Here is a 26,937-nt window from a genome sequence, read left to right on the forward strand (position 1 = left end):
CAATAGGAAATGCCAGTTTTGGAAATCCCAGTAGATCTCTGTAAAGAGACTAATTGAGCCTCCTACCTCCTGGATGACAGCACACCTATCACTCTCCTGCACCACACTCTTGGTTCTAACTTTAAATTGAGAAAGGGAAATGAAGAAAACAGGAAACTGTTTTGGAGAGTGTAAGACAAACAGGAAAAGGAAAATGAAGACAGCTTTTTGATAAAAGAAAAAATAATCCCTTATGGGTAACTAAAAAAAAATTAAAATATCAAAGTGCATAATCCTGGCTGGTTAAATAAACATGCATGCTTGTTTTTGTGGCATACATAGTATTTATATTTCTAGTTAAATAGGAAAATGTGAATTATTGTGGTTTGAGTGTGTGTGTTTTCCAAATTAAAAAGAGCATAGCAAAAATATCCTCTAAATAGCCATAATTTCTTGAATTGGAGTCCATTCACCCCTATTAACTTCATATGATGTGTAAAGCAGCTTTGATAAGTCAAATGAAATCATGTCTTCTAACATAACAAATATGAAAATAAATTGCATTTAATTTATTGCATATTCTTCCTAAAAACAGAATCTGTAAGGAAATGCACACGAAGAAGAAAACATTTCTTACAAGGGCCAAACAAAACCTTTCTGATGAATCAAATCTTCTCTTAATATAAACAAATGAAAAATAATAATTCTACCCTGAAAAGGCGATTCAGGTGATTTTGGAACTGGAAGGCCCTATGGAAATCATCTGGGTTGAAGCTCTCATTTTATAGATGAAGAAACTGAACAAGCGACTTGCCCACGGCCAAAGCCTATAATTAATGGCAGAGTCTGGATTGGAAGCCACAATCCTGATGTCCAGTCTAAACTTGCTTCACTGTGCCACACTTGCTCCCAGGCTGAGACTGGCCATTTTGTTGGATGGGTTTGTGTGTGGGTGTATGTCTTTAACAGAAATAGAAACAAGAGTATGCATAACTGATCGTGCTGTTAAGTCATTTCCGACTCAAAGTGACTCTGTGTACAACGTAATGAAATACTGCCCAGTCCTGTACCATCCTCACAGTTGTTGTTATGCTTGAGCCCAGTGTTGCAGCCACTGTGTCAACCCATCTCGCTGAGGGTCTTCCTTTTTTTTTTTTTTTGCTGACCCTCTACTTTACCATGCATGATGTCCTTCTCCAGGGACTGATCCCTCCTGATAATATGTCTATAACATGTGAGACATAGTCTCGCCATCCTTGCTTCTAAGAAGCATTCTGGCTGTACTTCTTTCAAGATGGATTTGTTCATTCTTTTGGCAATCCATAGGATATTCACTTTCTTTGCCAACACCATAATTCAAAGGCATCAATTCTTTGGTCTTCCTTATTCATTGTCCAGCTTTCGCATACATATGAGGTGACTGAAAATACCATGGCTTGAGTCAGGTACACCTTAGTCTTCAAGGTGACATCTAAGTAACTCTACATTTTATTAATAGCCACCCACACTTCAGGAATATATTCAGGAGTAATTTTATAATTTGTGCCAAAAATAAAACTCCTTTTCAGAGCTAAAGATTATCCTTCTTACAAAAGTATCTGCCTTCTTCCAGGGGTACACAGTATATGTGGTGCCTACAATTTTAATTCTGTAATAAATTACCATTACAATAAAAATCTTTGACGCAACCAAGCCTCCAACCATTGCAACAGAGTTATCCATATACTTGGATCCCATCTCCTCACCTCACACAGAACTCACCTCACACACAACTCCTCAGCTCACTCCAGTCTGACTGTTGCCTCCATCAGTCCACTCAAACTGCACTAACGTCAACAGTGCATCTCTGTTGACCTCTCAGCAACACTGTCTCATTTGCCAACGCTTGCTCCCATTTTATCAGTGTCCTGGTTTTCCTCTAGCTCTTTGATGGTTCCTTCAGTTTTCTTTGCAGAATTATCTACCTCTATCTAACCATCAAAGGAGCCCTGGTGGCACAGTGGTTAAATACTTGGCTGCTAACTGGTCGGAGGTTCTAACCTACCAGCTGCTCCACATGAGGAATGACAGTCTGTTTCCATAACTATTACAGCCTTTATGGGGCAGTTCTATTCCGTCCCATAGGGTCACCATGAGTTGGAACGATCTTGACAGCAATGGGTTTGGATTTGGGTTTTTGGTTTATCTAACCATCATATGCTGGAGTTCCTTAATATCAGGAGGTATAATCCATTTTAAGGTTGGGAATAGAAATGCAAAACATCTAATAAATCTGGTCTCCATTTCTTTTAAATGAACTTTCATCTTTAGCCCTTCTGCATATTTACCCAACCAACAATCATTTACTAATGGGGTGGATGTGGAGTGCTTGATTAATGCTGTTGATTTTTAAAATGACATTAATGGTTTTAAAATAATGAGGTTAAAATGAAGCAGGAGAAATCTTGCTTCATTTTGCTGAGAAAGATTTCTCCTCTATGTTATTTTAAAAGGGGAATGGGAATTTTGTTTCATTAGATTCTGTGTATTTGGGAGCTGGACAGATGAGTTTCACCACGGCACACACAGATCCTTATTCCACTCGTTCTAATATGAAATATCAAAGTAAAAACATCAGGTTCTCTTTATTTGTAACAGGTATAAACTGAAGTTCAATCACTTAACATAGGATACAAAATAAGCACAGTAACATTGGTAACAAAAGGACAGCATGTTTTCTTCAAAAGCATCAAGTTTCTGGTTTGTCTCTTGCTGGTCCCGATGATACAGTGTATTTTTTTTTCCCCCAGGAATTTTCTTTTCAATGGGATGATCATCTTCAGGGCAAAAAATGTTCATCAGACTCTAGTTCTAGCAGCACATATTTTATTCATTTATATACACGTATCCCCACTCTGCCTTTCTCCAACGTCCTGACTACATTCCTATTGACATAGGTCATTTATTATAACCTCCCAAGTGGCCCTGAGTTTTATTTAGTTAATAATTTGTGCATGGCACAAATCCACTCAGCTGCTTTCAGTGTATAAATGTCACATAATCCTCACTGTGCTGAAATACTTTTCTCCAGTTTTTGGAAAACAGTTATACATTACTTTAAACATACACACAGGACGTTTCTTAGACAAACATAATACCCGAGGCTCATCTGGTAGAGACAAATTTCTTTGTACTTTTTAGCACAATAAAATATATCTTTGTAAACTGAGAACCAAAGAATGTTTAAAACAAAAACAGAAAACCATACACGACAGACTGATAAATTGAAATTCTGTCAAAATAGATTGTCAGCAAGGATTTTCATTTCAAATGGGCCAGAAAAAAATCCAAAGGGTGTATTTTATACACATGGCTCTATGTGCTGTTCAGAGTTTTTCTTCAAAGTTTATTACAAGAGGGGTTATCTGACTTAATTTATTGTGAGAGATTATCAACTATTTTTAATGCTCAAAAGTAAAGAAGTTAGAAAGCAGGAACACATCTTGCAATTAAATATACGGCACTACATTTCCTTAAGTGGGAATCACGTACTCCTGCCATACCCCAATTCTTTTAAATTATCCCTTTAAAAACTCATGGAACTAATTAAACATTGGCTATTTCTCTTCCAAATCTCTCAGATTTTCACCAAGTTTCTGCTTGGTGTTTGGATAACATTTGCCCTGAATCGCTGCACAGGAATTTTCCTCAGCCACCTCAGAAAGGCTGAGCACAGTTCACTCCAAATCCAAATGCCAAAGAAAGCTCCACGGATGCTGCAAGGCTGGGGGTAGGGAGTGGTGGCAGGGAGGAGGTATTAAGAAATTACCAATACAAACTAAAGATAAATTTAACTCATTTAATAAAGAATGTTCGCCTTGAGCATTTTGCTCTTTTGTTGAATGGGTGTATGTTCTGTTATGTATATTTTCACCATAAATTAAAAAAAAAAAATACCAATATGAAATGCTCAGAGAGGCTGGGAAGCAGTCACTGGGATAAGAAGAGGCCTGTTCAATTCCATCCTACTGTCTTTTCTTTCAGCCACTTACACATAAGGTTATTTTGTTGTTGAACTCCGCATACAGATTCTAGAGTTCACTGAAAGCTCAACAAGAGAATATCTACTGTGGGACAAAGAGCTCGATTTGGCTGTTTTCCTTTGGTTTCTGAAAAAAGGTCCTGGAATTTGCCAGCAATCAGGGGGCTTTTATTCTATGAAGTAGCCAGGCAACACTTAAAAGTAAAGGAGTAGTGGCTACGCTGGCTACACAGGCCCCACGCTGGAAGCAAACCTCAGAATGGGAGGAGGCGAGAAGGAAGCAATCATACATACTGATTCATACATATGCATTGGGCCCCGAGGATTACACGACCCTGAACGGTCCTCTTTCCTGGAGTGGTGAGAAAATCCCTGGGAACAATGGAAGTCTTGTGCAGCAACCTCTTCCAGACCTTGACTGATGTGTCTCTTCGCCTTGTATCCTTTCTTGTTATAATTAATGGGTAACTGCAAGTAGAGGTAGTCTCTGTGAGTTCTGAGCGTAAATTCTAGCAAATTATCCAACCCACTGTGGGCAGTGAGAGCCAGCAGAGGCTGGTGTTTGCCTATTTGGCAGGGGATGGAAGGACGGAGTCCTAATTTGTGGAGATCTCTCTGGGTGGTTACGGTTAGAAAGTGCCACGTGAGTGACTGGTGTCAGGATAATAACATGGTGAAGCTGGGGTATGAGTTATTGTCACATTTTGGAAATTAGCCTTATGTCAGCTATTAGAGAAACTTTATTTTTATTGTTTGATAATGTATTATCTCTTACATCAATTTTCCACTAAAAAATAGCACTTTTAGAATTAGGTTTTGCCTTACAGATCACCTTCTTTATGACGCTTCGTTTTCTATAAAAATCAGAAAGTTTAACTAACTAATTAAAATAGATGTGCTAGATCTAAATTCTGACTTGAACACTTTGACCAAAATTAGAAACCATCTTCTAGCATGTAGGAGTCCTAGGTGTTCTTCCTTAGAAGAATCTGAACATTTTAATGCCACAACACATTTGTAGTACAGTAATACTAATTCCTTTGTCATCAGTATAGAATTTTAATTTTCATGTACTTCACTTGGTATAACCAAACCATCCTATATACTTCTTATGTCATACAATCATCTTTGAAAAGGATGACCCATTTTTGTTTTGGAGAATAAAAAGTGATCCTCTAACAAAAGTCACATTTATGAATAAAATTCCCTGTATGTTACTTCTCACAAACCATGATTCAATGAATTTTGCACTACAAGTTTTTTTTTCTTCTTGAAAAGTAATTTGCACATTTGACATTTTTAATCTTCTTGAGGTAACTTTCTTTTCTCCACAAACACCCAGTTAAGGACGCTGTACCAATTTACTCTTAGTTCCTTCCTGTTCACTGAGTTTAAAATGGGTATAGGCAAGAATGCCAAGTAATGTACATGAGATGCCAAGACCCTGGTTAACTGACAGCGGATCCTTAAATAAAACATATCCTCCACATAAAGTAATGCAGAACTTGAAGTGTCCAAACATGTTATAGCTGAGGTTCTGGCTAAGGACAGAATCACAAGCTAGATGTTCTATCTCCCCCTGCCCCCACCTCCACCAGCACACCTCCAACGTTCCCCACCCCAGCCACACACACGCACAGCAAAGGCTTCCTCTGGCTGCAGAGAAGGGCATGAAACACTCTGAGCAGCAGCCACGCCATCTAAAGAACAAGAACTTCAGTGAAGTGCTGGGGCAAGCCTAGATTCTTCAGGTAGGTTTCAGCAATTAACCAGTGACAGAAGGCTGATTCTACTGCTCCTGTCGACAATCCCAAAGATGGGAAAGTGGGCTATGATAAAAGGTTGGGAAATCAATTCAGCACAAGGAGCAGAAAAGATAATTTTGCACAGCAAGTTATGTTTTAATGGCATTTCTAATACATTTTTCTTGGCAAATGAGAGGAGATGTGTAAGGCATCAGAGCGCTAACTCAACATAAACACATCTAGTATGCTTCAGTGTAGGACAGGGAGTGATACTGAGCACCAGCTACACACCAGGCCAGGGGCTTTACAAAACATCATCTTATTTAAGCATTACATTTGCCTTCACTGCATTATCACTCTTCTCATTTTACAACTGTAGAGGCTCAGGGATTTTAAGTAACTTGGCCCAGATCACAGAGTTATCAAGTGGTAGAGGTGGGGTCCAAGCTTAAATGGGTCCATCTAGCCTCAAAGTCCATGATCTATTATAGCACCAGTGACTCTGGATTAAAGGTTTTCCAAAGCATTATTGATTTAAAAAACTGAACACATACACACAGTTCTTTTAAAAATTATTCTCATCATGCTTTAAATATAACTATTCTTATCTGGGTCTGGTTGGGTTTATGTAAATTAATATTTTACTGCTCTTCAGATATTTGATGTGTATCCATCTACTCTTCCCAATAACACTAGAAGCAGCTAGCACTCTGTGCCTCAGTTTCCTCATCTGTCAAATGGAGATAACATAGTATCTACCTCACAGTTATTGAGACTAAATGAGTTAATATATGCAAAGCATCCAGCATGTGGTAAATACCATGTGTTGGCTATAATAACAGTTACCAATAGTGTTATTTATGTATAATAAACATCTACTAGGTGACTGACAAGTGAGCTCTGGTGGTACTGCAGTTAAACATTTAGCTGCTAACCAAAAGGTCGGTGGTGCAAACCTACCAGCAGATGTGGCAGTCTGCTTCTGTACAGATTACAGCAGTTCTACTCTGTCCCTTAGGGTTGCTATAAATCAGAATCAACTCAATGGCAAGAGGTTTGGTTTGGTTGGTTTTTTAAGGTGCTTGACATATATTTCCTCAAATCCTCACCAAAGCCCCACATGGTAGAAACTATTTTCTCCATTTTGTAAGAGTGAGACTCTGAGAGCTCCCATGACTTGCTCGGGCCCACAAGTAGTGTCAGAGCTGGGAATTCACACCTGGATCTGTCTGACCTCAAAGCCCAGGTCTTTCCTCTGTCCTGAGCTGGTCAGCTAAGCAGCCTGTGAGCGCATACTAGCAGCAGCTACACCTCAGGGAAGCGCAGGCCTGGGGAAAGCTGTGCTTGCTTGAAGTGATTTCCTAAGAGTCAGAGGCCCTTCCCAAGGATGCTGATTATGATCCTAATAAAATACGCTTTATTTTCCGTTATGATGTATCTTTACATACCCTGGATCCTACCCCTTTAGGTTTAAATATCTTTACTCCTCAGCCTGTCTTTTAAGTAGTTAAAGATCTGTTAAAGATATTCATACTACATAAAAGAAAAACCAAACTCATTGCTGTCAAGTTAATTCCGACTCATACTGACCCTATAGGACAGAGTAGAACTGCCCCATAGGATTTCCAAGGAGCGACTGGTGGATTCAAACTGCCACTATGCTACCAGGGTTCCATGGAAGGCAAATTTAAAGAAACTCCTCCAGTGTACCCTTTTGTACATTAGAAAATAAAAAGCGTCGTCTACACTTGGCATTTCCAATTCCTCTCCTGCAGCTCTCCACTCCATTCTAGTCAGGCTTTTGTTCCCTAGCCCCAGACTAGTCTTGTCAAAATCATCAGTGACTTCCACTTTGCTAAATCCTATCATTATCTGTCTTCCTTGTACTGGCCCTGTCAGTGGCACCTGACACAGTCATTATGCCTTCCCCTTTGAAACACTTTCCTCACTTGGTTTCTACACCACTCTTCTTCCTTCTACCTCAGATTGCTCCCCTCAGTCTTTTGCCTAGTTCCTCCTCATCCCTCTGAACTCTAACCAGTGAAGTAACTCAGGACTTAATCTTTAGATATCTTTACTTATTTGCTTGATAATCTGAGTCTCACTGCCTTAAACCACTACTGATTCCCTCTGGAATATTTCCAGCCACTAAACTACCAGATTTGTTTATACAAGTGACTCCTCACACCCCCACCTAAATGTCGAACAGGCCACTCATATTTAACATGTCCAAAACTGAGCCCCTGGCCTTCCTCCCCCCACCCCAAACCTCCTTCAGGCTGCCCTATCTCAGCTGATGGCAACTCCATTCCACCAGGTGCTGAGGCCAAAATCCTTGTAAATCAACCTCGTCTCCTTTCATTCTCCACATCCAATTTGTCAGCAAATCCTGTGACTCTGCTTGAAATATATCCAGAATCCAGTCACTTCTCACTATATCCACTGGTGTTCTTGTTGTTAGGTGCTGTTGAGTCAATTCCAATTCCCAGGGACCCTATAGGACAAAGTGGAACTATTCCATAGGGTTTCCTAGGCTGTAATCTTTATAGTAGCAGATCACCAGGTCTTTCTTCCATGGAGCTGCTTGTGGGCTCAAACTGTTGACTCCTCAGTCAGCAGCCTGGTGCTTAGCCACTGTGTTACCAGGGCTCCTTATGTCCACTGCTGCCATGCTGGTAACCACCATTTTTCTCAATTAGAGTACTGCAGTAGCCTTGTAATTGTCACCCTTCTTCCTTTGCCTAGTCCAGTGGTTCTCACCCAAGGATGATTTTATCACCTGGGCAATGTCTAGAGACGTTTTTGGTTACTACAAAGGGGGAAAGAGGGTGCTACTGGCATCTCATGGGTAGAGGCCAGGGATGCTGTGAAACATCTTACAATACACAAGACAGGCCTCTACAGCAAAGAATTATCCAGCCCAAAAGGTCAATAGTGCTGAGGTTGAAAAACCCTGCTTTGGTCTATTCTCAACACAGTAGCTGGTGTGATCCTATTAAAAAATAAAATCATGTCACTTTTCTGCTCAAAACTCCAGTGGCTTCCCATCTCACTCAGAGTAATAGAGCTCATATAAAAGTACCCTGTTACCTCTCAGAGACCCCCCCTTTGCTCACCCTGCATAGGCCTCCTTGTTCTCCAGGGCCTCTCACCTGCTATTCCCTCTGCTTGGCATGTAGCAACCTTACTTCCCTCAGATCTTTACTCAAAAGTCAACTTTTCAGTGATACCTTCCTGGCGACCCAGCCTAAAATTTCGACCCTGCCCCAAATAGTTCATATCCCCTCCCTGCCTTATTTTTTCCCTTTGGTACTATCACTATCTAATGTTTTATACATACATCCCCTTCCCCATTTGTAGTCTATCTTCCTTACCAGAATTTAAGCCTGTGAGTACAAAGACTTTTGTGTATTTGGTTCTCTACTCTACCCGTAGTGCCTGACATATAGCAGATGTTCAGTAAATCAATATCTATTAAATCAATGAATGATTTATAACCAAAAAATCCACTGTTGTTGGATTCCTACTCATGGTGACCCTATAGGACAGAGCAGAACTGCACCATAGGGTTTCAAAGGTTGTAAATCTTTTTTTTTTTTTTAATTTTTATTGTGCTTTTTTTGCGGAAACCCTGGTGGCGTAGTGGTTAAGTGCTACAGCTGCTAACCAAATGGTTGGCAGTTCGAATCTGCCAGGCGCTCCCTGGAAACTCTATGGGGCAGTTCTACTCTGTCCTATAGGGTCGCTGTGAGTCGGAATCGACTCGACAGCACTGGGTTTGGTTTTTTTGGTTTAGGTGAAAGCTTATAAATCAAGACAGTCTCTCACACAAAAACTTATATACACCTTGCTACGTACTCCCAATTATTCTCCCCCTAATGAGACAGCCCATTCCCTCCCTCCACTCTCTCTTTTCGTGTCTATTTCGCCAGCTTCTAACCCCCTCTACCCTCTCATCTCCCCTCCAGGGAGGAGATGCCAACATAGTCTCAAGTGTCCACCTGATCCAAGAATCTCACTCCTCACCAGCATCCCTCTCCAACCCACTGTCCAGTCCAATCCTTGTCTCAAGAGTTGGCTTTGGGAATGGTTCCTGTCCAGGGCCAAGAGAAGGCCTGGGGGCCATGACCACCAGGGTCCTTCTAGTCTCAGTCATGCCATTAAGTCTTGTCTTTTTATGAGAATTCGGGGTCTGCATCCCACTGCTCTCCTGCTCCCTCAGGGGTTCTCTGTTGTGGTCCCTTTCAGGGTAGTCATCGGTTGTAGCCAGGCACCATCTAGCTCTTCTGGTCTCAGGCTGATGTAGTCTCTGGTTTATGTGGCCCTTTCTGTCTCTTACACTTGTAATTACCTTGTGTCCTTGGTGTTCTTTATTCTCCATCAAAGGTTGTAAATCTTTATGGAAGCAGACTGTCACATCTTTCTCCCACAGAACAGCTGGCGGATTTGAACCACTGACCTATCAGTCAGCAGCTGAGTGCTTCACCACTGAGCCACCAGGGCTCCTTAAATGGTTTATAAAACCAAATCAAAACCAAACCTGTTGCCGTCGAGTTGATTTGAACTCAGCAACCCTAGAGAACACAGTAGAACTGCCCCCATACAGTTCCCAAGGAGCGCCTGGTGGATTCAAACTGCCGACCTTTTGGTCAGCAGCCATAGCACTTAACCACCATGCCACCAGGGTTTCTGAATGGTTTATAGTGGGTATTTAAAAAATATTTGTTCAATGAATGAATGAATGTTTTCTTAATCGAGGCACATCCTTGGATGCCTTGATCTGGCAGTGTGCTGTACAAGTTCTGGGACTAGACAGCCTGGGATCAAATCTGGACACCAAGCTTCCCAACTGTGTGACCTTATGTGAGCTGTTCAATCTCTCTGTGCCTTCATTTCCTCCTCTGTAAATAAAATGATAGAATTTACCTCACAGAGCTGCTGACCTAACATATACAAAGTTCTTTAAACAGAGCCTGGCACAAAATAAACACACCTTAAGTGTTGGTTTTAGAAAAATTATTATTACCATTGCTGTTGCTTCTTGATATCTGGCAACTAATACTGCTTATTTGTTGACATCTCAGTACTTACTCATTTATATAAAATAACTCTGATATGATGTTACTAAACTACCTCTCTGATCTGGGGAAATCCATTCTTTGTATCTGCCTAAGAGCAGGGGCAGAGTGAAATACTAAGAGAAACTGAATGACGGCAGACGGGTGGAAATGGGCAGCTGAGTTGGACTTAGACCTTCAAGTATGACTTATTTTCTTAAAGTAACATTCAGAAAAAGAGGCACACCCATCTCCAAATAAGTACAAAAACATGCTCCAAAGTCATTTGCCAATGGTTTGAAAATATCTTTTGTAATCTGAATTAATGATACTTCTACTTTATTACTGTAGATAACTGGAAATTGATTGAAAACCCAAGCCTCCATCCCACTATTCATTCAACAAATACTTACTTGACCCTACTATGTGCAAGGAATGGAACTTCATTTTAACGTTTATAAGAAAAAAAGTGATCTATTATTTAAAAAAATTTTTAAAAATTCACAGAAAGCTAACCCATTTCCCCAGTTCATATTTCTGTAAATTTCCAGACTTTAAGGTGAAAAGACATATTAAAAGACTAAAAATAACCCACTCTACTCAGGCCGTGTGGTAGTTAGTGTGAGGCTAGAATAAGGTAGTGAATCTGGAAAACATAAAAGACTACGCGTTTATAAGTGATTATGGAAAGGATACGTGACTGGTGAAGTGTTCCCAATGATCCAGTAAATTGATAAGTTCACCATGAAAGCTATTACTCCAGATAGCAGCACCATAACCTACAAATAAACCAAAAGAATCATTAATGCAAAGTGGCTGTAATCATTGTAATCATCAAGTAAAAATACATTTCATTAGACATTGAAAAAAACTCAAATATCAACCATTAGTAATAAGATAAAAAAGAAAGAGAATCAATATGGGAGACAGCAAGAAGTGAGAGTAAAATAGCAGAATGAATAGTATTCAGAAATGTAATTTTGTCTATAAGGATCAATGGAAAATTCTGCAATAATTTCCTCCCTCTGAATGTGTATTTCATTTTTATTACTTAGCTGAGGAAAAGTATTTTGTAATAATTTACTATAAAAGCAATACATATGCATTATAGAAAATGAGAAAATAAAGGCAAACCAAAAGAATATAAAGAAATCTCGTAATCCCAAACACTCAACACTGTTAACTAATACTTAGTATATATCCTTCAAGATCTTTTTCTGATGAATCGTTCACTTTCATTTTCATTTAAATGAAATCAATCAACATTCATTGATTCATAGACTATCTAAAAACTAGGCCAGGCCTTGTAAGGAACACAATATATACAAGGTATTTGCCCTCAAAGAGCTTAAAACCCCCCTGAGGACATGAAAAAAATCATGATAATCACAACTTGCACTTAGAGAGCACTTACTATGAACCAAGAATTATTCTAAGTGCTTTACATATATTAACTCAATCCTCATAAACACCCATGAGATAATTAAATGTTATTATTAACCCTTTTTATGGATGAGAAAGTAGAGCACTGAAAGATAAGGTAATTTGCCTAAAATCACACAGCTAGTAAGTGGCAGGGCTGAGATTTAAACACAGGCAGTGTGTTATACTAACTCTCAACCTCTCAAAGAGAGAGCACAATGCAAGATTTATAGCTCGAGCAGTAAAAGGAAATAAGCATTGAGTGCTACATTATTACAGCCAAACACATGGAACAGATAATAGGTTTTATAGAAAGCTCAAGGTCAAAGATGTCGCTTTGGGCTGGGAAAGAGAGAAGAGTCTTTGGATCTCAAAAGACTGTAGATTTAAAAAAAAAAGAGGGAAGACCATGGGCCAGAGTGTGTAGGCATCCAAGCACAAGGTATGTTCATGAAACAATGAATAAACCACCCTGGCTGAGGACGGGGGTAAGTGGGCTACACCAATGTATACACATACAATGTTTTGTTCCGATATATTTCACAATTTTAAAAGTTGTAAAATGATTTCCTATTTTTGAAGAGAATTTAGATAAAATATTGGCTGTGATTTGAATTATTAAGGAGCTTCAGCTCCAAAGAAAATGTCTTATTTGAAGATTCTGTCCCATAAGGGTTTTATCAGTTCTTAAATCATTGCAGTCATAAGGAGACCAAAGGAGTTGGATTAGTGTCCTATTGAGGTAAATACAGTAATACCTTATTTGTCTTACAACAGTGAGGTCCATTAAATATTCAACTAGGGGAAACTTGCACCTTAAAAATCTTAAAAATTTCTAGAATTATGTGTAAAATATGTCATTCCTAATTTTACTGAGTTCACAAAATATTATATAACTATTATCTTGATGACCTGGCACATCATTAAAAACGTAATTACTTATTGTGCTTTGAAGCAGCAGTGCCTTCTTGGAACACAAGGAATGAATGTGGCTTTCCCTCATACTAAATGGCCTCTGGCTGCCATGCTTAGTTTCTTTGATGTTTTTTTTTTTTTCAAATGGCCCTTCTGCTAGTTCCCTTTTTCTAAATCTGTTAGAGGGCCTACAATGAAAAGCCTTTCTCCTAGTTTAAGGTACAGGCAATCCACTTCCATAAAAGTTACAGCCAAGAAAACTCTGTGGTGCAGTTCTAGTCTGTCACATGGGGCCACTATGAGTTGGAGTCAACTCAACAGCACCCAGCAACAACAGCACACACTGCAATGATTTGAAGACCAGACAACCAAGATGGTTAGAATTTCTGTAAAATAAGAGGAAATGTTATCTGAACAATAGTCCAATTATTTCTATTTTGGAAATAAGGGTGTGTGGTAAAATATATAAAAGAGCCCTGGTGGTGCAGTGGTTAAGCACTCGGCTGCTAACCAAAAGGCTGGTGGTTGAAACCCACCAGCCACTCTGTGGAAGAAAGGTGTGGCAGTATGTTTGCATAAAGATTTACAGCTTTGACACACAGAAAAAAGCATTCTTTGATGGTTACAATGGTGGGAAAGGCGGTAGAGGGGAAATCACTAACTAGATAGTAGACAAGTGTCAACTTTGGTGAAGGGAAGGGAAATGCACAATATAGGGGAAGTCAACACAACTGGACCAAAGCAAAAGCACAGAAGTTTCCCAGCCACATCCAAACACTCTGAGGGACTGACTGGCTGGGGCTGGGGCCTGGGGACCACAGTCTCGGGGGACGTCTATGTCAACTGGCATAACATAGTTCGTAAAGAAAATGTTCTACATCCCTCTTTGGTAAGCAGCATCTGGGGTCTTAATAGCTTATAAGTAGCCATCTAAGATATATATATCCATTGGTCCCATCCCATTTGGAGCAAAGGAGAATGAAGAAAACTAAAGACACAGGAAAATATTAGCCCAAAGGACTAAAGGACCACACAAACCAGAGAGTCCATCAGCCTGAGCCCAGAAGAACTAGATAGTACCTGGCTACCACCAACAACTGCTCTGACAGGGATTACAACAGAGAGTCCTGGGCAGAGCAGGAGAAAAAAGTAGAAGAGAATTCACATTCGTGAAAAAAGACCAGACTTACTGGTCTCAGAGAAACTGAAGGAACCCCCAAAACTATGGCCGCCGGACGCTCTGCTAACCCAGGACTGAAACCATGCCCAAAGCCCACTTTTCAGACAAAGATTAGACAGGCCTATAATACAAAAAATAACACATGTGAGGAACATGCTTCTTAGTTCAATCAAATATAGGTGACCAAATGGGCAACTCTTGTCCAAAAGCAAGATGAGAAGGCAGTAAGGGAAAGGAACTGAACGACTGGTCAAAGGGAACCCGAGGTAGAAAGGGGAAGCATGCTGTCACATTGTGGGACCTGCAACCAATGTCACAAAACAATATGTGTATAAATTTTTTAATGAGAAATTAACTTGAGCTGTAAACTTTCCCCTAAAGCACAATAAATTAAAAAAAAAAAAAAAAGATTTATAGCCTTGGAAACTCCATGAGGCAGTTCTACTTTGTCCTTTGAGAAGTTTAAAACAACTACCAGTCTGCTCACAGATAACATGGTAGAGTGGTTAAAAACATGAACTTTGGAACTAGAATGGGATTCAAAGTGCTGGCCTTTTATTAGCTATGTGATCTTGGGCTGGCTATTTAATTCTCTGTCTCCCAGTTTCCTCATCGATAAAAACAGAAATAATAAATAGCATCTACCTAATACGGTTGTTATGAAGATTAAATAAGTTAACATTTGCAAAGTACTCAGAATAGTGCCTGGAGAAGAGTAAGGCCTATATACGTGTTTGATAAGTTAACACCACCAACAAAAATGATGTTCCTACTGCCCGTGTTCAAAGGGTAAAGTTATGGGAAGCAGAAATTCTTGCTATACATTCTAACTTAAAATGTTCCCAGCCATAATACATGCCATAAACACAATACAAACCATAACTAACAATGCACAAACACCTGAAGATAAACTAGATAACTGGAGCTCCTAAAAATTAAACACTTACACTCATCAGAAGATTTCAGGAAAAGAGTAAAAAGAGAACCTGCAGACTAGGAAAAAAATTTGGCTATGACATATCTGACAAGGGTTTAATCTCTAAAATCTATAGAATACTCCAACACCTCAACAACAAAAAGACAAATAATCCAATTAAAAAATAGGCAAAGGATATGAACAGACACTTCACCAAAGAAGACATTCAGGTGGCTAACAGACATGTTAGGAAATGCTGGTGACCACTAGCCATTAGAGAAATGCAAATCAAAACCACAATGAGATACCATCTCAACCTGACATGACTGGCACAAATCAAAAAAAAAAAAAAAAAAAACAGAAAATAATGTTGGAGAGGTTGCAGGGAGACTGGAACTCTTATGTACTGCTGGTGGGAATATAAAATGGCATGCCCACTATGGAAAACAATATAGTGCCTCCTTAAAAAGCTAGAAATAGATATGCCATACAACCCAGCAATCCCACTCCTAGGAATATATCCTAGAGATACAAGAGCCGTCACATGAATAGACGTATGCACACCTATGTTCACTGCAGCATTATTCACAACAGCAAAAAGATGGAAAAAACCTAAGTGTCCATCAACAGATGAATAGATAACCAAATTATGGTAATACTACCCAATGATTAAAAACAACGATGGATCTGTAAAACATCTCACAATGTGGATAACTCTGGAGGGCACTGTGCTGAGTGAAATAAGTCAATTACAAAAGGACAAATACTGTATGAGACCACTATTATAAAAACTCAAGACAACCTTTACACACAGAAAAAAACAATCTTTGATGGTTACGAGGGTGGGGGGGAGGTGGAGAGAGGAACTCCACTAACTAGATGGTAGGCAAGTGTTAACTCTGATGAAGAGAAAAACAACACACAGTATAGGGGAAGTCAGCACAATTTGACCAAGACAAAGTCATAGACGCTTCCTAGACATACCCAAACACTTTGAGGGACTAAGTTACTCGGACTGAGGGCTGGGGACCATAGTCTCGGGGGATGTTTATGTCAACTGGCATAAACAGTTCATAAGGAAAATGTTCTACATCCTACTTTGGTGAGTAGCATCTGTGGTCTTAAAAGCTTGCAGGCGGCCATCTAAGTTACATCTATTGGTCCCATCACTTACGGAGCAAAGAAGAATGAAGAAAACCAAAAACACAAGGAACATACTAGTCCAAAGTACTAATGGACCACATGAACCACAGCTTCCACCAGCCTTAGCCGAGAAGAACTAGATGGTATCTGGCTACCACCACCGACTGCTCTCACAGGGAACACAATAGAGGGTGCTGGACAGATCAGAAGAAAAATGTAGAATAAAATTCAAATTCACAAAAAAAGACTAGACCGGCTGGTCTGACAGAGACTGGAGGAACCCCTGAGACTATGGTCCCCGGACATCCTGCTAACTCAGAACTAAAACTGCTCCCGAAGTCCACCTTTCACCCAAAGATTAGACAAGGTGGTGCAGCAATTAAGAGCTATGGCTACTAACCAAAAGGTCAGTAGCTCGAATCCACCAGACACTCCTTGGAAACCCTCTGGGGCAGTTCTACCCTGTCCTATAGGGTCGCTATGAATCAACGTGACAGCAATGGGTTTGGTTTATGGGTTATACAACAAACAATAACACATATGAGGAACATGCTTCTTAGTTGAATCAAATATACAGGACCAAACGGGCAACACCTCCCCAAAAGCAAAGACAAGATGGCAGGAAGGGACAAGACAACCAGATGAACGAACACAGGGAACCCAAAGTGTAAAGGGAAAGGGAGAGAATGCTGACACACTGCAGGGGCTGCAACTAATATCACAAAACAATTTGTGTATAAATTTTTGAATGAGAAACTAACTTGTACTGCAGACTTTCACCTAAAGCGCAATTAAAAAAAAAAAAAAATTCCCAAAGTACATATACCTTTGATCTGGCAATTCCACTCCTAGGAATCTACTGCACAGAAAAAAAAAAAAGCACCAGTACACAAGGACATATGTACAGGAATATTTACTGCAACACTGTTCACAGTGGTCAAGAATTGGAAATAAAGTGAAAACCCAAAAGGACAATTATGCAGACATCTAAAATAAAGATTTCAAGAGCTTTTCATGAAGTATTATCAAGGGAGAAAATCAAGATACAGAAAAGCATGTATATAATATGATCCCACTTTTGTAAAAGAAACAAAGTTTGAACTTACATGTATATATATACATATATGTTTATGTGGTGATATGGGGATAAATGGTATGGAGAAAATAATGGAAGCACAAACACTAGTATGTTAACATGACTTACCTCAGGGGGCAGGGATGTGGTAAAAGGATGTGGAAGTGTGGGGTAGGAGGGCTGCAGGAAAAGGAATCCATGATAAAAACAGCAATATGATATGATTCCATGCATATAAAACTAAACACACACACACCCATGCGTGTATGTGTGCATATGTGTATATGCAAAAGAGATCCATAAAATGGTCATCATCAAGATAGTAAAGGTGATTATCTTAACATGGCAGGATTCCAGAGGACCTCCACTTTCTTTACATTTTTAGGTATGTTCACATGTTCAGAATCTATACAATGAATACATACTACTTATATTGTTAAGACAAAACCAATAAAGCTGTATTTTCATTTTGAAGAAAAAACAAAATAGAAATAAAATTTCCAATTAATTTGTGGGCCATGCATAGCTTAGTGTGGTTAAAGCAGTAACCGGGCACCAAAAGACCTAAATTCTAGTTCTGGTTTTGCCACTAAGTAGTTGTCTGACTCAGGGAAAGGCCCTTAACTACTCTGCACCTTAGTTTCTTCATCTAAAAAATGATCCTTATCTTCCCTTCCTTCCAGGATAATTATGAAGATTAAATGTGAGAATGGATAGGAGATTGCCCTTAGGAGCTCTTGAGTAGGTTCCGACTTATAGCGAGCCTACATACAACAGAACGAAACACTGCCTGGTCCTGCGATAGTACTCTGAAAACTAAACATTGCATCCATAATGGAGAGATCATTATTATGCTGTTTCTTAGACAAAATAAATAAATTTAGAACTTACCAAAGCAGAAATTGACCAGGGACCAAATATTCCTCCTTCTCCAAACACTGGCTCAAAGAAGGGCACAGCCAACAACAACATGGCAGATGACATAGGGGCCTGGTAGTACAGCAGCTGCATTGAGTTTACTTGCAATTCATGCTGTTTGGCTCCTACCCACTGAAAGTTAGGAGATAAAACAAGTTAAGCAAAAAAAGAATTAACGTCACTTAATAAACAAAAGATGTAAACCTAGCCACAGAGATGGGAATGTGGGGTGGGGACTGCTTGATTCTACAAGCAAGACTTCAAAGATCAATAATATATATGAATGCCCTTTAAGCATCGTGGATGAAAGGAGTGCTATAAATTCAATTTCTGATAACCTAATTTCTTCTCAATTTTGAAGAAGAGGAAAAGAATTCCCTCTTCCCTCCTGGTCCTAGAAAATGGGGGAAAGTACGTGCATATAGGGGCCCACCAACATCAGAGATCTTGGGAAAACAAGGCAGGAATGGAAGATTAGGTGATAAGTAAGAATACAGATGCAGCCTCAGATTTCATTTCTTTCTGAAAATGTACCCCTGCCCCCTCTCCCCCAAAAAAAAAGACTGGGGAGAGGAATAAGTTAGAGATTAACAGGAACCTCAGTTACCCCACGTGCCGGCCACTATGAGTGGCTAGAAAGGTAGAAAGCTCTTTTGATTCATTTTATAAATCCAACAAACAAAGAGGGAATTTTCCTGTTTATGCATGACTTTTCTGTGGTTAATATCCTCCCCCCACCAATAAACTAAGTAATCGCCAACCCTAAAATAGCGATATCATACAGTAGAACCAACACATCCAAACCTCAAATCCTACCAGACCTCAAAATGCTTCACAAACACGACTGAAACAGAGGCTTTATGAAGACGGCCTGATGGGACTGTGTGAATAAGATCTGGCAAGCACAGGGGGCTTGTGAATAACATCGCCTACATAGCTTTTTTCTGTAAGTCTGCGTATCCTATTACACAGACTCTAAGTCTACAGAAATTCACCAAGACAAAAATAGAAAAGCAGGAAACCTGAAACATACTCCTGCCAGCCTTCAACTAAGAGTCTTGTGTGGGCAGGAAGGTCAGAGAATTGATTCTTCAGCTGCCCGCTCCCTGGACACAGCATTGGGCAAAAACAGCTGCTGAGAGCGTGTGCACGTCCCTCCTTTCCTTTAACAGCCGCACCAGGCAGCTGCATACTTCCCCCACAGAACTGCCTGGAACCGTGGTCCACACTCTGCTTTCACTCGCTGCAGTGCAGCCTGGCTTCTGCCCACCACCCCTCTACTGAAACTGCTCTTCCAAAGAGTACCTCCTATTGCCAGATCCAAAAGGCTCCTCAGCCCTCTTCCTGCTGGCTCTCTCTTGTAGCGCCTGCAAATTTCTCTTGGAAGAACCTGACCTCTATTTGGCACTATTTTCTCATCTCCTACCATATGTACCTCTTCTTTCATTTACTGTTTTTTAAGGTGGATGCCTGGCCTTCTTCTATCTTTTATCTCCCTGGCTGTCTCTTTCACGATCTGCGGACATCTTTGACATCTGTATCATCTATAATTCTGACTTCCCTCCTTGAACATCCTTAACCTCCCACCTTCGCCAATTTACTGGCCACCTAAACTTAGACAATCTGCAGGAATTTAAGATAAGCTCATGATCCTTCTACAAACTAGTTCTGCTTATGTCTCTCCACTTAATGATAAAATCTCCCCCAAGGACTAGACCTCTTGTTTTCCTCACTCATATTCAGTCAGGTCCTGCTGATTCTTTCTCCAAAAGGTCTCTGCGCTCTGTCTTCACCTTTTCATGTCCACCTCCACTGCCCTAGTTGAGGCCCTCCTGTCTTCCCCTTGAACCATGAACAGCTTCCTAACTGCTCTGCTGTCACTCTTTTCTTCTCTCTCATCTACACTGCATTGCCACCAATTACTTTTCTAAAACACAGGGAATGATCAAGTCATTCCCCTATCTAAACTCCTTTCCCTGTGCCTTCAGAATGACGAGCACACTTCCTGAGATGACATTTGAGATTCCTCCCCATCTGGTCTCACTCACCCCCAGCTTTCTCTCCCCACAATGCTTCTATACTCTAGCCTCATCAAACAAATCAATTTCTCCAAAAATATTCTGTACTTTCACATATCATTGTTAAGAAAGACTTCTGCTGTATTTCTCTGCCAGGCAAATTCCTGTGTGTCCTTCATATTAAAGGATCACCTTTTCCGTAAAGTCTTACTTCACTGTCATGGACTGATTTATGTCCCCCCCAAAATATGCGCATCACCTTGGTTAGGCCATGATTCCCAGTGTTGTGTGGTTGTCCTCCATTTTGTGATTGTAATTTTATGTTGAGAGGATTAGGGTGGGATTGTAACACCCCCCTTACTTACTCAGGTCACCTCCCTGATCCAATGTGAAGGGAGTTTTCTTGAGGTATGGCCTATGCCACCTTTTAAGAGATAAAAGTAAAGGGAAGTAAGCAGAGAGTTGGGGACCTCATACCACCAAGAAAGCAGCACCAGGAGCAGAAAGCATCCTTGGGACACAAGGTCCCTGCGCCTGAGAAGCTCCTCGACCAGGGGAAGTTTGAGGACAAAGACCTTCCTCCAGAGCCGACAGAGAGAGAAAGCCTTCCCCTGGAGCTGATGCCCTGAATTTGGACTTGTAACCTACTAGACTGTGAGAAAAAAAATTTCTCTTTGTTAAAGCCATCCACTTGTAGTATTTCTGTTATAGCAGCACTAGATGACTAAGACATTCACCATTCCTCTTGTAGAATTACCGGTGTTCTTCACAACTCTCTTCATTCCCTAAGGTATACTACCTGTGATTCGAGGTCTACCTGTATCTCTACAGTGGTGGATTGTAGCTGCTTTTCATCTTTGTATTTTCAAAGCTGAAGATAAGACTCAGCACAAGAAATGTCTGAGGAATGAATGAATGAGTCAACCGTTCTCTCTACAACTAAAGCTAATAGCTGATGACACATCTTTTAACTCTTCTTAATGTCTCCAATAGTAGAAGAAAAAATACCTTAGAAATTATACCTGAGAACAATGGGAAAATACAGCTTTCTTTAAAAGAAAATTTTCAGGAAATATGCCTATTCTGTAACAGCACTTTACCATTTACTGCTAATAGAAAACTTTGGCCATTGATTACTCTACACTCATTTATTGGTCAATCTCATTTCAAATATTCACCTGAGGGATATATCAAAAACCCAAACCAAACCCACTGCTGTTGAGTAGATTCCAACTCACTGCAACGCTATAGGACAGAGCAGAGCTGCCCCATAGGGTTTCCAAGGAGTGGCTGGTGGATTTGAACTGCCGACCTTTTGGTTAGCTGCCAAATGCTTAACTGCCTAAAGGCATATAAAAAAAATTTTTTTTTTTTTAGAGTCCTTTAATTCTAATCTACAGCAATTTTGAGACTTGTGTGAAGAGAAATGGTCAGACCAATATGGACAGTAAGTCTCTGGTGGTGCTGGGGTTAAAGCCCTTGGCTGCTAACCAAAGGGTTGGTGGTTCGATTCCACCAGCTGCTCTGAGGGAGAAAGATGTAGCAGTCTGCTTCTGTAAAGATTTAAAGCCTTGGAACCCTATGGGGCAGTTCTGCTCTGTCTTATAGGGTTGCTATGAGTTGGAATCAACTTGACGGCAGTGGGTTTGGTTTTTTGATATACGGAATATGAGGAATTAATTCTACTCTTTAACAAATGAAATTTCTTGCTATACTTAAAAAATATTTAGCCTATACTGAACAAAATTTTAAAAAAAGCATTTGACACAAAAAAAGGCATGTTAACTAATATTTACTGTGTCTAGTAACAAAATTTAAACCCACTGAAGTGTGCTTTATGGACTGAATTGTGTCCCCCCAAAATATCTTGTAAATCCTAACCCCTATACCTGTGGAGAAGAGCTCTGGTGGTGTAATGGTTAAGCTCTCGGCTGCTAACCAAAAGGTCAGCGGTCAAACCCACCAGCCACCCCTCGGGAAAAATATTTGGCAGTCTGCTTCCAAAAACATTAAAAAATAAAAAACCAAACCCACTGCCACAGAGTTGACTTTGCCTCATAGTGACCCTGTAGGACAGAGTAGAACTGCCCCATAGGGTTTTCAAGGTTGTAATCTCTACGGAAGCAGACTGCCACATCTTTCTCCCTCAGAGCAGCTGGTGGGTTTGAATCACCAAACTTTTGGTTAGCAGCTGAGAGCTTAAGCACTGCACCATCAGGGCTGCTTCCATAAATATTAAAAAAAAAAAAAAAAACAAATCCAGTGCTGACTCATAGCGATCGTATAGGACAGAGTAGAACTGCCCCCTAGAGTTTCCAAGGAGTGCCTGGCAGATTCGAACTGCCGACCTCTTGGTTAGCAGCTTTAGCACTTAACCACTACACCACCAGGGTTTCCTTCCATAAAGGTTACAGCCTTGGAAATCCTATGGGGCAGTTCTACTCTGTCGTGTAGGCTCACAATGAGTCAGAATCCACTGGATGGCAATGGGTTTTTTTGTGTACCTGTGGTTAGAATCCCATTTGGGAATAAGGTTTTCCTTGTTACGTTAATGAGGCAGTACTAGTGTAGAGAATGTCTTAAATCAATCTTCTTTGAGATTTAAAAGAGCAGATTAAGCAAGCAGCAAAAAAAGGGATGGAGGAAGATAGGTACTACACCACATGAACAGCAAAAAGGAACCTAGAAACAGAAGCTGAGAAGAGACAAGGACCTTCCCCCAGAGCCCACAGATAAAGAAAGCCTTCTCTCTAGAGCCTCAGCCCTGAATTCGGACTTGTAGCCTCCTACAGCATGAGAAAATAAATCTGTTTGTTAAAGCCACTCACTTGTGGTATATCGGTTATAGCAGCACTAGATAACTAAGACAATGCCCAAATACAATTTTTCTTAATTACAAAGCTGAGCATCCTCTGATCACTCTTTGGAGTAAAGGACACAATATCTTGGAGCCAAGTGATAGCACTGAGTAGACGCTCCATCCTTTCATGCCCTTGATCTCTCATTTTATTAAGCTGGTTCTATTCCACCACAAAAAATGTATTCAACTCAGTATTTTTTATAATAATGTTTCTGAGATATCAATACCAGAAAGTTAAGATGTTAGTATAACTAAACTCCTAAAATTCATAACCAGAATGCCTTAGTTTATAACCAGTCGATGTTTGTCAAAAAAGTAAAATTGGTTAAAACATTATACATTTTGGCTCAGATTCCCCATGCAGGCACGCCCCAGAATTTCCAGTCCAAGGTTTTCAGTATAGAGAGAATACTGTTTCACTGTACCCTATGCCAAGTTATTTTTTCCTTACTATGTCACATTTGTTGGGAGTGCATAGTAATGAGAAAAGTGAATCCATGAACATATTTTTAATGAATGCCTGCTATAGGCAAAGAACAGGCACTGTACTTGTACAGAAAGTAAAATGCCCATTGCTATAAAACACTCTATTTATATAGGCAAATTATTAAAAGCCTATATACAAGCTGTAGCAGCAGCATTTTTTTTTTTTTTTGAGGTAAAGATATTTAAGTCTGAAATTTTCCTTTGTTGTTCAAATTTTTGAAAGTATACTCCTTCACGGTCATGTTTTAATTAAAGAGTAAATGATAAATACAACAACAAACTTAGTCCCCAAGTAAAAAATCTTACTACTCATTTTGTAAAGATTTCCCAGAAAATCATATTGCTTCACCCCAAACTCAGATTGTTAAGCCTGAGTATTACACACTTACACACAGTTAGGCATTTGGTGAACATCATGCACCCAAAGTTTCTCTCTCTCTCCTTTCTTCTCTTCACCTTGAGTCAGACAATTTATACAATTATGCTTTCTTCCCAACAGTCTATTGTCTCTATACTGTATTTTCTAAACCTTGGGATACAGCTTCGAAATTTATGAAATCTGCTAAAAAGCACATAAAGAAAAAAAAATTACCAACCACTTGATAAAGGGATGTAACTAAAACACCAAGAGCAGCAAACACCATTCCAAGGAAATTAAACTTCACATCGTAATAAGAATTTAGGATTACACCTAAAGTAATAGGAATCTGTAAAGAAAAAGAGGTAAATATTGTTCAGATTAAATTCAAGAGATATACATTTAGTATTCCTTTCACAGTGCTTTACACAGTTTTTATAAACACATCATTGGGAAACAATGAACTTCTATAAATTTTGTTTGTTTTTTGGAAAAACTGTTGATTCTCTTTCCTCAAATGAAATATGATAATGCTATATTGGTGTTCACATTTAATTCTACTTTAAATTTGGGGTAAAATAATGAAATCAATGCATTGCACTTTGCAATAAATGAATATCACACGCGTGCACATGTAAGTGAAACCCTGGTGGTGTAGTGGTTAAGAGCTATGGCTGCTAACCAAGAGGTCGCAGTTCCAATCCACCAGGTGCTCCTTGGAAACTCTATGGGGCAGTTCTACTCTGTCCTATAGGGTCACTATGAGTTGGAATTGACCCGACAGCAATGGGTTTGGTTTGGCACTTGTAAGTACAGGGATCCTAAAACTTAGTCCAAACAACCTTTAAAAAATAGATAAGCATGTAACTACAAAATCAAAGAAAATATTAAGAAATATTGTAAGTTAATAAGTGCTAGAATTAGTTTAGCCCATCTCCTTTTATTTAAAGATGCAGAAACCCCTGCAATATATATTCTGAGATTTACATTTTAGGCTAAACTTTTTAACATTCATCATGCACTGTTTGGTTCCCTGGAGAAGGGAAGCTGTTTTCAGTTTTGCAGATCTGATACGTTGTACTGCATCACCCAATACAGTTTTGTTACTGATCACAGCATACAAAGATTTCCATCAAACAGTAGTTATTAAAATTCACATAAACACACCCTTCTGAGCTAAGAGCCCAACAAAGTGCCAAGATGGATTTTTTTTTCACCACCCCAAAATAAGCACGAAGTTCACATGCTCACAGAAGACTCATCCGAGGATTTCTTGACGACGGGAAAGAGCGTGGCACAAGGTTAAACAATGTACATTCAAATTTCCCGGGGAGAAAGGCGTTCTAGGAGATGCGCTGTTAGAGGCGCACGTCGGGAAGTTGAAGCTACTCACCAGCGTGAGCTGTATTCTGGTGGAGAAGGTTTTCTTGTAGCAGAGGGTCTGGATGGCTATGATCACCGGCGTGGTCATGGCCTTGGCCAGCTGATAGGTGCCTATAGTGTTGTTCTGCAAAGAGAGGTTGGTGAAGACCACGAAGCCACAGAAGCTGAGGGCCAGAAGGAGGAGCTTGGAGGGTTGCAGACTTTTGGGGGCAAAAATGTTCAGCTTCTGGCAGACGTACAAGCCCAGCCAAGTGACCACGAAGTGCACCAGGGTCAGGCTCATGTTGGGGAAGCCGTGGTGCACATAGATCCATTTGTTGAGGAACACGATGCAGATGGACACCAGCAGGTTGAGCAGGAGCCCGGCGACGACGCGCCCGTTGCCCCGCACTCGCTCCACCAGCGATGCCATGATTCCCGCCGGCGACCGAGCGGCGACCCCCACGAAGCCGGGCCCTCCGGCCTCCGAGGGGGGTGCCCGGTCTGTCTCCGGCTGCCCTGCCCCTCCTCCGCCTTCACTGCCTCCTCGCAGCCGCCGGCCTCACCTGTCGGCCAGGGAAAGGCACGCACCCATCGGGTCCCGGGCGAGCAGCCGCCTCAGCAGCACACACAGGCTTTGCCACCGCCCACTGAGCTGGGACGCGGCAGTAAGTTCCACTCACCCCGCCCCGCTCCGTCCTTGGCCACGTGACTAGGGGCGCCACTGCTTCCGCCGCGGAGCAGTGGGTGGAGCGACCTCGCCCCCGTGCAGGCGCGTTGGGCTCAGGGCGCGGAATGCTACGTTAGTGGCCCTACCAAACCTCTTGCCTAATCGCGGCCTTGAGCCGGCTGTTCTTCAACGACCGTCTTGGTATTTTACGTTCCCTGTATGTCATTTCGGAGCCCCGGTAGCTCAGTGGTTAAGAGCTCGGCTGCTAACCAGGCAGTTTGAATCCACCACCAGCTGCTCCTTGGAAATCCTGTGGGGCAGTTCTACTCTTATAGGGTCTCTTCTCCACGGCAACTGGTTTTGTTTTTGTGTGTGCGTAAGTTCACCTGACTGGCTGGACAGCTTTTTCACGGTTGCGGAGTGGGCTTTGCAAACACCGTTGGCCAATTTCACGTATGAGACAGATGGGCAAAATTATTAAGCCGCTCCTCGGGATGGGGGCGGGGACAGTGGCCCAGTTCTCTCAGAGCGCCACCTCGACTTTAGAAGCAGGCACTGGGTTACCTCTCCTGTCGTATCAACTCCACCCTGTGTGTTGGGGAAAGCAGTCAGGGTCCCAGTATTCTGGGCCTACCGTGTCTGCCGTAGAGCTGTACCCTGAGAGTGGGACCTAGGTGGAGGGAGGGAACCTCATGTCTGAGCGGCACTTACCTGAAAGTTAGCTTCTGTAACATGGAGCTGAGGCGTGTGTGTGTGTGTGAGAAATATTGGCAGCTTACCCCTTCCAAGGAGCCCTGGTGGCCTAGTGGCTA

The 26,937-nt window shown here is 40.8% G+C and overlaps 1 protein-coding gene and 1 long non-coding RNA gene across 6 annotated transcripts in view; one reads left to right on the forward strand and one right to left on the reverse strand.

The window, feature by feature from the left end:
- Positions 1-972, forward strand: part of LOC111753011 (uncharacterized) — a 35,114-nt gene extending 34,142 nt beyond the window's left edge. For both annotated transcript variants that reach the window (XR_002787869.2, XR_002787870.2), the window contains exon 3: positions 575-972. This is a non-coding gene — a long non-coding RNA (uncharacterized LOC111753011). The remainder of the gene's footprint in view (positions 1-574) is intronic.
- A 1,606-nt stretch (positions 973-2,578) lies between these two features.
- On the reverse strand, positions 2,579-26,101 carry SLC35E3 (solute carrier family 35 member E3). 4 transcript variants are annotated; one of them, XM_023558623.2, is made up of 6 exons: positions 25,487-26,098; positions 24,332-24,442; positions 18,345-18,503; positions 17,583-17,633; positions 11,499-11,581; positions 2,766-5,529 (listed from the first exon to the last, which is right to left on the reverse strand). In XM_023558623.2, the coding sequence occupies exons 1-6, from the start codon at positions 25,886-25,888 to the stop codon at positions 5,343-5,345; spliced, it is 993 nt and encodes a 330-aa protein (XP_023414391.1). In that variant the 5' UTR covers positions 25,889-26,098; the 3' UTR covers positions 2,766-5,342. The 4 variants fall into 4 exon arrangements, with proteins under 4 accessions (XP_023414396.1, XP_023414391.1, XP_003405242.1 ...); XM_023558628.2 differs by lacking the exon at positions 24,332-24,442 and having other exon boundaries at positions 2,579-5,529; positions 25,487-26,101; XM_003405194.4 differs by lacking the exon at positions 17,583-17,633 and having other exon boundaries at positions 25,487-26,094.
- Between the last annotated feature and the right edge of the window lie 836 nt (positions 26,102-26,937).

Source organism: Loxodonta africana, chromosome 4 (assembly GCF_030014295.1).
Source record: "Loxodonta africana isolate mLoxAfr1 chromosome 4, mLoxAfr1.hap2, whole genome shotgun sequence".
Taxonomy (NCBI): Eukaryota; Metazoa; Chordata; class Mammalia; order Proboscidea; family Elephantidae; genus Loxodonta; species Loxodonta africana.